General features: G+C 43.0%; 2 protein-coding genes across 7 annotated transcripts in view; one reads left to right on the top strand and one right to left on the bottom strand.

Moving 5' to 3' along the window:
* The first annotated feature begins 117 nt into the window (after window positions 1-117).
* r3hcc1 (R3H domain and coiled-coil containing 1) lies at window positions 118-8,017 on the top strand. 6 transcript variants are annotated; one of them, XM_020483644.2, is made up of 9 exons: window positions 150-281; window positions 967-1,100; window positions 1,345-1,482; window positions 1,741-2,407; window positions 2,800-2,972; window positions 3,204-3,274; window positions 3,467-3,562; window positions 3,740-3,864; window positions 5,308-6,208. In XM_020483644.2, exons 4-8 carry the CDS (start codon window positions 1,802-1,804, stop codon window positions 3,850-3,852), a joined length of 1,059 nt encoding a protein of 352 aa, XP_020339233.1. In that variant the 5' UTR covers window positions 150-281; window positions 967-1,100; window positions 1,345-1,482; window positions 1,741-1,801; the 3' UTR covers window positions 3,853-3,864; window positions 5,308-6,208. The 6 variants fall into 6 exon arrangements, with proteins under 6 accessions (XP_020339234.1, XP_020339233.1, XP_020339232.1 ...); XM_020483645.2 differs by having other exon boundaries at window positions 118-239; window positions 3,740-8,017; XM_020483643.2 differs by having other exon boundaries at window positions 3,740-8,017.
* Window positions 4,440-10,797, bottom strand: part of LOC109891247 (lysyl oxidase homolog 2A-like) — a 74,568-nt gene continuing 68,210 nt past the window's right edge. The window contains exons 13-14 of the mRNA XM_020483642.2: window positions 8,182-8,293; window positions 4,440-5,140 (exon numbers count right to left, since the gene is read on the bottom strand). Coding sequence (XP_020339231.1) covers window positions 5,067-5,140; window positions 8,182-8,293 — 186 coding nt within the window. The 3' untranslated portion in view covers window positions 4,440-5,066. The remainder of the gene's footprint in view (window positions 5,141-8,181; window positions 8,294-10,797) is intronic.

Here is a 10,797-nt window from a genome sequence, read left to right as displayed (position 1 = left end):
ACAAACTGCAAATGAGTGAATAACATTTTTAATTTAGTCAACAATATCCTACGATCAATGGAGCGAGTCATCGTTAGTTAGCAATAATGAAATAGTTTATGAATGCATTCTGCGCCTATTCGCAAGGGGGCACAATTACACTGAGATGGAACCTGCAATAATTATTTGGAAGGGGCTGGCTGCGTTTTCTTCAAGCGTTTGCTGTGTGCTTTGGAATAATTTCTCAACTTTTTTTCTTGGTAATTTATTACTTGGGCATCTTTTTAACTGCCAAACTAAAGGTTAGAACAAAATGTCAGATTTTATAATTGCATAAGTGAAACTGCTTGATTGAATAGCTTATGTTCAGCATTTGCTAGCTAGCTATAGCAGAGTTAGCTAGCTAAACTTAGCAACGGAACACTGGGCCAGGGATCTCCAACCCTGTTCTTGGAGGACTGTCCTGTAGTGTTTCGCTCCAACCTTAATCTTGCGCACGTGATTCTAATAATTAGCTGGTTTATGAAATGAATCAGGTCAATAACAACTGGAAAATCTACAGGAGGGTAGCGCTCCATGGTAGTTAGAGCGTTGGACTAGTAACCGAAAGGTTACTGACAAGGTACGAATCTGTCGTTCTGGCCCTGAACAGGCAGTTAACCCACTGTTCATAGGCCCTCATTGAAAATAAGAATTTGTTATTAACTGACTTGCCTAGTTAAATAAAGGTTTAACAAATGAACCGGGATGGAGAACCCTGGTATGGGCAGTGCAGTGGATATAATATTGGACAAAGCTACCGTCCCCTGTAAATGTGGGATTTAGCTGATAGCGAATTTAACGTAATTCTGGAAATGTTGTCTTACAGTGCTTGCTAGATGTAGGATTTGGTTTTTGTAACCACACTGAGTTGTATATATATGAACGGTTGTCGCACTGAGTCAACTGCCTCACCACCGTTGATGATGAAAGACTATTATTTTGCAGCTACAAAGTGCCAACATCGCTACCCTGGCGTTTCCTTGTTTCGATGGCTGTTATCTTCCCAAGCAAGAAAATGAATTTGTTCACACAGTCCTGCACGAACTGGATGCTTACCTACAGAGAGAGAAACAGAAAAGGTAAGCTGCCATTTCCTGCATTCTGTCACAAACATAAGTTGAGGGCTTGTCCATTTTTTTGTGGGACACATTCCCTGTCAACGCCATTTCACGTAAATGTGTATTAATTGCATTTAGCTAGGTGTCACAGATCATAATGCACCTACAGGTGATCAAAGTCTATCTGAGTTGATGTCACCAAAGTCACATCTTGGATGTCACCCTAAATAAGCTTTGGCTTGAGTGTTGTCCCCTCCCTCCCCAGTGCCCTACTCTTCCCCCCTCTATCAAGCAGACTTCGCTACCTGATTCACAAAACCACTGAGAACCACCGTAACCTCGCCACCTTCTCCGTGGGGGAGGGCTGGAGCCGCAGAGTAGTTGTCTGCTACTCGCAACTCAGGTAGAGCACACACAAGGTCTTAAATTGAGTTCTATCTTGTTAAATAAGTCTTCTGACCTCGATGGGACTTCCTGGATAAACAGCTGGTAAATTCATATGCCATATTATCAGGTCACACTACATTAAATTGATCCAAGTCTGGCTGCCAATGTAGTTCTAAAGTAACTACATGGTATAGGGGCATCTTAATGTGAATTATTGCCCATTTATTTCACAGCGTTACATGGTGACATTAGTATAGTGTGTTATCTGTGCCAGGCTGGATCTGGGGGATGAAAGCAACACAGACAGTTTCTACAATGAGGCTCCTAGGAGAGGTATGGGGATGCAGAGCAGCAGAATGGACCTCCAGCCCAGACCCCTGGCCCAGCGGAGTGGAGGTAATGCCAAACGCCCTGACAAGGCCATCTACGTCCCAAGGGCGGCTAGGGACAGGCAACGGGACAGTGGCAGTAATCTCCACGGACCACCAGCAGGGGTGGACCTCGACCTGCCCCTGCCCACTCTCAGCTTCACCTCCTCGGGATGCACCTCCACCTCAGAGTCCTGCTCCTGCTGCTCCTCAGACACCACGGAGGGAACGCTGTCAGAAACGCAGGCCAACACCAACCAGGACAGTGTGCCTTCTAATACCACTAGCGCTGGGCAGGAGGACGACTTCATTCGCTTCTCAGCAGAGGAGCCCTGCCCCCACCCCCCCGCCTGGGGCCAGACTGTGTCCTACTTCATGGCCCTGACCCTGGAGCACCAGACTAGGGAAGCCCAGGAGGAGGAGGAACATGTAGCGGAGGAGCATGTAGCGGAGGAGGTGCTGACGGAGGAGTCGTCTGTGGGCAGTAGCAACGTGACCTCCCACCAACACCATGCCTCTCATACAACACCAGCCAAGGATGCTGCTAGCGATGCTGTTGATTTTAGCCAAGAGGTACAGTGTGGTGAAGTCCAGACTAATTCCATGACAATGGACTGGCGGGGTTGATCTATGGGGATTATATCATTTCTGTTCATTTCTTCAAAAGACTTCAGTTATGAGATTTAACATTTTTGGTTTTGTAAATCCGTTTGAAAATGGTACAAAAATTACCGTGACATTATGGATTGTCCTCAAGTTAAATAGACTATATAGTTTTAGGTGTAGGCTAGCCTTTTGGTTCTATAGTGTGAATCAGGCATCTGTTTTAAAGGGAATGGGGTGGGGGGTGTCCACAGATAATGTATAAGCTATATTTCACATTTTGTATATGTAAAAGGATTAATGAGAAACACTTATTTGGCATAGGTTGCTATATCTCAATAACTGGCTGAATTTCTCGTCAGATCAAGGCCCACTTGACAGAGACTGACGTGGCCATCGAACACGCCCACAACGACTACTCTTGTTTCGAGAACGTGTGGATCAACCAGGACGAATTTGGCCACGTCATCGAGATCTACGACTTCCCTGCCATGTTCAAAACAGGCGACCTGCTGGATGCCTTTGCAGACTACAGGTAAAAGCCTCAAGAGTAGGGTGATGTTTCCCCGAGACGCTGATCCTGGATCATTTTTTTTTTAAATCCAACTGATGGTTGGGATTGGGGAGGGGAAGCTGATCGTAGATCTGTACCTAGGGGAAACTTTGCCCCACAGCACAGGTGAAAGCCTCCCCATGCCTCTAATTAAAGCCCACAGCACACTCATAAGGGCTGTCTAACTCTCCCAGTCTTGTCTCTGTCTTCCAGCGACGAAGGCATGAAGATTAAGTGGGTGGACAACACTCACGCCCTGGGCGTGTTCTCCAGTCAATCTGCAGGTATGGTTTTTGAGTGTATCTATTTTTTCATATTTTGAGGGATATTTAAGTCCAAGATGAGTCACGAGTTTCTTTTGGCACATTAGAAATTGGAGTTGGTTGTGTGACCTACTGGCCTTAGGTGAGGAGAAGTTGGTGTTCTTTCTTATGACATCAGAGATGAGTCTGATTCAACCCTGTGTTTGTGTTTAGCCCTCCATGCACTTTCCATTCGGCACCCTCTCCTGAAGACGTGCACTCTGTCTGACGGGAGCAAGAAGGCCAAAGGGAAAGCCATAAGACGTGCTGGTATTGTCCTTGTTACCTCCATACAGTAGCACTAAGAAAAAAATATTTAAATGAAGTGGTATCTTCTATTTGGGTAAATGTTTTCATTGTAAGTAACTATAACTTGGTGGTACCATACTATTTGCATGTTATCTCTTTATTCCATACTATAATATAAAATGATTCTGTATTTCCCAGAGTTTATCCAGCCGGTGAAGGAGAGGCCACGGACAGACTCAGCGGTGGCCCGCAGAATGGTATCCAGAGCCCTGGGAGTGCAGAGAGATGGAACGCCCTCACAACGTTTCTGACCGCTACAGCAGGTGTGGTGGCCTTTTAACGTAGACTCAAGAGATACAAAGTATACCACAGTATTGGGATGACTAAACTACCGGGCCTCACTCTGCAATGTCTTTAGTTCACGTTGGTGCTTGTGATCACTGCATAGTGCAGAGTCTCAGTTTAAGAAATCAATACAAGGATGTCATGGTTTGCTTGTTTCATTATTGTTTATTACAGAAAACATGCAAGCACAAAATGCTTTTCCACATTCAACCATTATTCAACCGTACAGGACAATCACCCATCTAGTAAAGAGTACCCTTGTCAAATGAAGGGCTATGTAGTTGCTGTATCACAAACAGGACAAAATGATGCAAAGATTAATGTTCACATGTCATTCATGACGTTATACAAATGAGAAAACAAAACGATTTTAGAGTCCCCAGACAGTAATAATTTAATAAAATGTACTAAACTGAGTGAAATATGCTAAGACTAAAATGTATGTTTATCTTAAGATGAAAGGTTTTAAATATCGTTAGAGACAAACAAATCCAGTTTTGATCATCAAAAACAAAGTGGCAGCTGTATGGTTGTAATAATATTGCCTTATCCTTAGTGAATTATGTACAGGAAGACATGGGTTCTTCCTATTCATATTTACAATGGCTTGCTACCACATTGTCACAGACTGGCATGAAACTGCACTAAATTGACAAATGATTCCTCATTTATTTCATCAGTAAAAAAAATATATATATTCCTAATGGAGGCAAGACTTCTGCTACTTTCCCACCTACTTCATAGTTGCATAAATTCTGTCTCAACACTTTTTGCAAAAAAAAAGTAAGAAACTGTCTCGAAGTGCAGCAGGTGTCAAAAACATGTATTTTTCTCTCCTTATGGTGGACCAGAGAGGTTAGATGCATATGTATGTATGACTGATTTGATAACATGTACAGCGGAGTGCTGGTGTTAAGGAAATTAGTGAGATCAGTAAAGACAGATGCTTCTTCAAGCTGGATCTTTAAAACAGTTTTTTTTTTGTCTGAAATGTCCTTACATCAAATGTTGGCATTGAGGTGAGAAAGGCTTTTACATTTTCATCCAGCACCAATAGGGAGGGAACACAGTACAGCGCTCCCTCTAGTGGTTGATAATGTCACAACAGTCTTGCTGGTCATTCTCATCAGTTTCGTGAAATAAAATGTTCCTCCCAGTCTTTCTATTGAGTCCATCCACACTACCTGTGTCCCAGCTGGTTATTCAAGAGGCCAGGGAAAGAGGATTCCTCTGACTCAGAACTCACTGAGCCACCTGAAGAGGAGAGACGAATGGGACACATGAAGAACTGCACTCATTCAATAGTGGCCACAGTTTGATAGCACCATATAATTACAATTGAAAAAATATATATAATTCACTCACTGAAGTCTTCAAGCCTTCTCTCTCTTTGAACTGATTGTTTTCATGATCTTTTACAGGAATGTCAGGCTACAACTTGGCTACACGACTACAGATGTCCTTGCTACTTAAATAACTGGCAGACCATTGCTGTCCTATGACTTGTTCCTCTTCAAGTTCCCATTGTTTTTTGTTGATGCCAGTGTAGCACTCAAGTGTGTGATTAACACTATAGGGCCGACCCAAACCATATTATGCAGGCGTGGATATTTTCTTTTCACATTGTATTTTCTATCATGGTCCCAACAACTATGGTGGGTGGACGTGTAATAAGGCTGACCCAGTACAGCTCGGGTTGGCTCCTTTTGGTCCTGTAGTGTGAATCAGGCACCAGTTTCAAAGGGAATGGGGCGTTGCGTTACTGTGCGGTTTGGGGTGTCGACAAGTCTTTCTGTATTTTAACTTCGTAATTTGTTATAACCCAAACACTTAACAGATAATTTTTAGCTTACCCTGGTTGCGTCCATACATAGATGGATAAAGTTGATGATACACGGCTTGTATAATTCCTATTATAAATTGGATGGTTTGAGCCCTGAATGCTGAATGTCTGAAAGCTGTGGTATATCAGACCGTATACCACGGGTATGACAAAACATTTACTTTTACTGCTCTAATTATGTTGGTGACCAGTTTATAATAGCAATAAGGCACCTCTGGAGCTTGTGGTATATGGCCAATATACCACGCTGTATCCAGGCACTCCGCGTTGCCTCATGCTTATGAACAGTCCTCAGCTGTGGTATATTGGCCATATACCACACCCCCTCGAGGCTTATTGTTTAATTAAGCCTAATATATACATTGCATACTTGCGTAGCAAAAGGAAAACGGAAATAAAAAAATGTCCGCAGATGCAATTACAACTCGACAAAACTATTCAAGATCGCCATGTTGAGCAATTAATAAAATGGTTGATTTCTAATACTAAAAACTCACTCAAAACCTTTTCTGAAACATTCAAGCTGAATGATCAAATGTTGTTTATAAGCATTTTTCCAGGGGGATTTAAATAAAAATAGAATGCAATTATTATATAGAGTTCTGTTATATGCCATTGTTTTTTATGGTATACAGTACCAGTCAAAAGTTTGGCCCCACCTACTCATTCAAGGTTTTTTCTTTATTTTTACTATTTTCTACATTGTATAATAATAATAGTGAAGACGTCAAAACTGAAATAAAACATATGGAATCATGTAGTAACCAAAAAAGTTACATCAAAATGTATTTTATATTTGAGGTTCTTCAAAGTAGCCACTCTTTGATGACAGCTTTGCATACTCTCAACCAGCATCACCTGGAATGCTTTTCCAACAGTCTTGAAGAAGTTCCCACATATGCTGAGCACTTGTTGGCTGCTTTTCTTTCACTCTGCGGTCCAAACCATCTCAATTGAGTTGAGGTCGGGTGATTGTGGAGGCCATGTCATCTGATGCAGCACTCCATCACTGTCCTTCTTGGTCAAATAGCCCTTACACAGCCTGGAGGTGTGTTGTGTCATTGTCTTGTTGAAAAACAAATGATAGTCCCACTAAGCGCAAACCATATGGGATGGTGTATCGCTGCAGAATGCTGTGGTAGCCATGCTGGTTAAGTGTGCCTTGAATTATAAATAAATCACTGACTGTCACCAGCAAAGCACCACCACACCACCTCCATGCATCATGTTGGGAACCACACATGTGAAGATTACCCATTCACCTACTGTCTCACAAAGACATGGCAGTTGGAACCAAAAATCGCAAATTTGAACTCATCAGAACAAAGGACAGATTTCCATCATGTTTCTTTGACCAAGCAGGTCTATTCTTATTGGTGTGGTTTCTTTGCAGCAATTCGACCATGAAGGCCTGATTCACGCAGTCTCCTCTGAACAGTTGATGTGTCTGTTACTTGAACTCTGAAGCATTTATTTGAGCTGCAATCTGAGGTGCAGTTAACGCTAAAGAACTTATCCTCTGCAGCAGAGGTAACTCTGGGTCTTCCTTTCCTGTGGCGGTCCTCATGAGATCCAGTTTAATCATAGCGCCTGATGGTTTTTGCCACTGCACTTGAAGTTCTTGAAATGTTTCAGATTGACTGACCTTCATGTCTTAAAGTAATGGACTGTCGTTTCTCTGTGCTTATTTGAGCTGTTCCTGCCATAATATGGGCTATCTTCTGTACACCACCCCTACCTTGTCACAACAGAAATGATTGGCTTAAATGCATTAAGGAAAGAAATTCCACAAATGAGCTTTTAACAAAGGCACACCTGTTAATTTAAATGCATTCCAGGTAACTACCTCATGAAGCTGCTTGGGATAATAATGCCAAGAGTGTGCAAAGCTGTCATCAAGGCAAAGGGTGGCTACTTCGAAGAATCTCAAATATAAAATATTTTGATTACTACATGATTCCATATGTGTAATTTCATAGTTTTGATGTCTTTACTGTTATTCTACATTGTAGAAAATACTAAAAATAAAGAAAAAATCCTGGAATGAGTAGGTGTGTCAACTATTGACTGTGTGTGTGTGTATTATATATATATATATATATATATTATATTATTTTTATTTTTACTGACTATTGTAATGGCCAAAATTACGATCCAGCAGAGGAAATTAGAAATCTGTCTCTCCAGTTTGTAAGACTAACCTTAAAGCACACGTGTTTGGGGACCATCCCTTGTGAATATGTTAGTATTATCAGTAAATTGTCTCATTAAAATGTTTTAGAATTTTGCGAATGCCTTCTCACCAATTTATTTACTAAATGAATGTAAGCTTCTTTGGAATGTGGTCATTTGTTATCCATAGAAAAAAGTTCCTTGAACATAAAGTTCATTGTGTCCATCGCATTCAATACTGTTGTAGCCAGTAATCGCCACTGTTGTCATCGTCTCTCACCTATATGACAGTTGTACGTCCATATCCGGTGGCCATCGTATCGACACCTGCACTTCATAATGTTGTTGGTGTAGTCGGACTCTGCCACCTCATAGTTGGGGTTGATTACAACCTGGGGAGAGACAACATAAACTCAGCAAAAAAATAAACGTCCTCTCACTGTCAGTGTTTCTTTTCAGCAAACGTAACGTGTAAATATTTGTATGAACATAAGATTCAACAACTGAGACATAAACTGAACAGGTTCCACAGACGTGACTAACAGAAATGGAATAATGTGTCCTGTTCCTGTTTTTGCTGTGAGATACCCCACTCATCCAGCAAGGCACCTGTAAGTTCCTGGACAGTTTTTTTGGGGGGGCATGGCCCTAGCCCTCACCCTCCGATCCAACAGGTCCCAGACGTGCTCAATGGGATTGAGAGTCGGGCTCTTCGTTGGCCATGGCAGAACACTGATATTCCTGTCTTGTAGGAAATTACGCACAGAATGAGCAGTATGGCTGGTGGCATTGTCATGGAAGGGTGCCTGAGGGAGGGAGGAGGATGTCTTCCCTGTAACACACAGCGTTGAGATTGCCTGCAATGACGACAAGCTCAGTCCAATGATGTTGTGACACAACGTCCCAGACCATGACGGACCCGCCACCTCCAAATCGATCCCGTTCCATAGTACAGGCCTCGGTGTAACGCTCATTCCTTCGACGATAAACGCGAATCCAACCATCACCCCTTGTGAGACAAAACCGTGACTCGTCAGTGAAGAGCACTTTTTGCCAGTCCTGTCTGATCCAGCGACGGTGGGTTTGTGCCCATAGGCGATGTTGTTGCCGGTGATGTCTGGTGAGGACCTGCCTAACAACAGGCCTACAAGCCCTCAGTCCAGCCTCTCAGCCTATTGCGGACAGTCTGAGCACTGATGGAGGGATTATGCGTTCCTGGTGTAACTCGGGCAGTTGTTGTTGCCATGCTGTACCTGTCCCGCAGGTGTGATGTTCGGATGTACTGATCCTGTGCAGGTGTTGTTACACGTGGTCTGCCACTGCGAGGATGATCAGCTGTCTGTCCTGTCTCCCTGTAGCTCTGTCTTAGGCGTCTCACAGTACGGACATTGCAATTTATTACCCTAGCCACATCTGCAGTCCTCATGCATCCTTGCAGCATGCCTTGCAGCAAGGCACGTTCACGCAGATGAGCAGGGACCCTGGGCATCTTTATTTAGGTGTTTTTCAGAGTCAGTAGAAAGGCCTCTTTTAGTGTCTTGAGTTTTCATAACTTTTTTTAATTTTATTTATTTCATTTGCAACTGCGACCTGGCCAAGATAAAGCATAAGCAGTGTGAACAGACAACACAGAGTTACACATGGAGTAAACAATAAACAATTCAATAACATAGTAGAGAAAAAATAATCTATATACATTGTGTGCAAAAGGCATGAGGAGGTAGGCAATAAATAGGCCATAGCAGTGGATAATTACAATTTAGCAGATTAACACGAGTGATAAATGATCAGATGAACATGTGCAGGTAGAGATACTGGTGTGCAAAAGAGCAGAAAGGTAAATAAAATAAAAACAGTATGGGGATGAGGTAGGTAAATTGGGTGGGCTATATACCGATGGACTATGTACAGCTGCAGTGATCGGTTAGCTGCTCAGATAGCAGATGTTTAAAGTTGGTGAGGGAGATAAAAGTCTCCAACTTCAGAGATTTTTGCAATTCGTTCCAGTTGCAGGCAGCAGAGAACTGGAAGGAAAGGTGGCCAAATGAGGTTTTGGCTTTAGGGATGATCAGTGAGATACACCTGCTGGAGCACGTGCTACGGGTGGGTGTTGCCATCGTGACCAGTGAACTGAGACGGAGCTTTACCTAGCATAGACTTGTAGATGACCTGGAGCCATTGGGTCTGGCGACGAACATGTAGCGAGGGCCAGCCGACTAGAGCATACAGGTCGCAGTGGTGGGTGGTATAAGGTGCTTTAGTAACAAAACGGATGGCACTGTGATAAACTGCATCCAGTTTGCTGAGTAGAGTATTGGAAGTTATTTTGTAGATGACATCGCCAAAGTCGAGAATCGGTAGGATAGTCAGTTTTACTAGGGTAAGTTTGGTGGCGTGAGTGAAGGAGGCTTTGTTGCGAAATAGAAAGCCGACTCTAGATTTGATTTTGGATTGGAGATGTTTGATATGAGTCTGAAAGGAGAGTTTACAGTCTAGCCAGACACCTAGGTACTTAGATGTCCACATATTCTAGGTCGGAACCATCCATGGTGGTGATGCTAGTCGACCATCCAGGGTGGTGATGCTAGTCGGGCATGCGGGTGCAGGCAGAGAACGTTTGAAAAGCATGCATTTGGTTTTACTAGCGTTTAAGAGCAGGTGGAGGCCACGGAAGGAGTGTTGTATGGCATTGAAGCTCATTTGGGCCAGAAGTATACAGAATATACAGAATGGGCCAGAAGTATACAGAATATACAGAATGGACACTGAACTCTGTCTGCAAAGTAGTTAGTGAACCAGGCAAGGCAGTCATTAGAAAAACCGAGGCTACTGAGTCTGCCGATAAGAATATGGCGATTGACAGAGTCGAAAGCCTTGGCCAGGTCGATGAAGATGG

Source organism: Oncorhynchus kisutch, linkage group LG5 (assembly GCF_002021735.2).
Source record: "Oncorhynchus kisutch isolate 150728-3 linkage group LG5, Okis_V2, whole genome shotgun sequence".
NCBI lineage: Eukaryota > Metazoa > Chordata > Actinopteri > Salmoniformes > Salmonidae > Oncorhynchus > Oncorhynchus kisutch.
The sequence above is the reverse complement of the archived record's forward strand: the minus strand, read 5'-3'. Positions and strand labels throughout refer to the sequence as shown.

Bases quoted from the DNA above. Each gene is read 5' to 3' on its own strand.
- r3hcc1 (XM_020483645.2), top strand. From the start codon at position 1,802: ATGGGGATGCAGAGCAGCAGAATGGACCTCCAGCCCAGACCCCTGGCC. The intron at 2,408-2,799 runs GTACAGTGTGGT...ATTTCTCGTCAG, and splicing joins CTGTTGATTTTAGCCAAGAG to ATCAAGGCCCACTTGACAGA. The intron at 3,275-3,466 runs GTATGGTTTTTG...GTTTGTGTTTAG, and splicing joins GTTCTCCAGTCAATCTGCAG to CCCTCCATGCACTTTCCATT.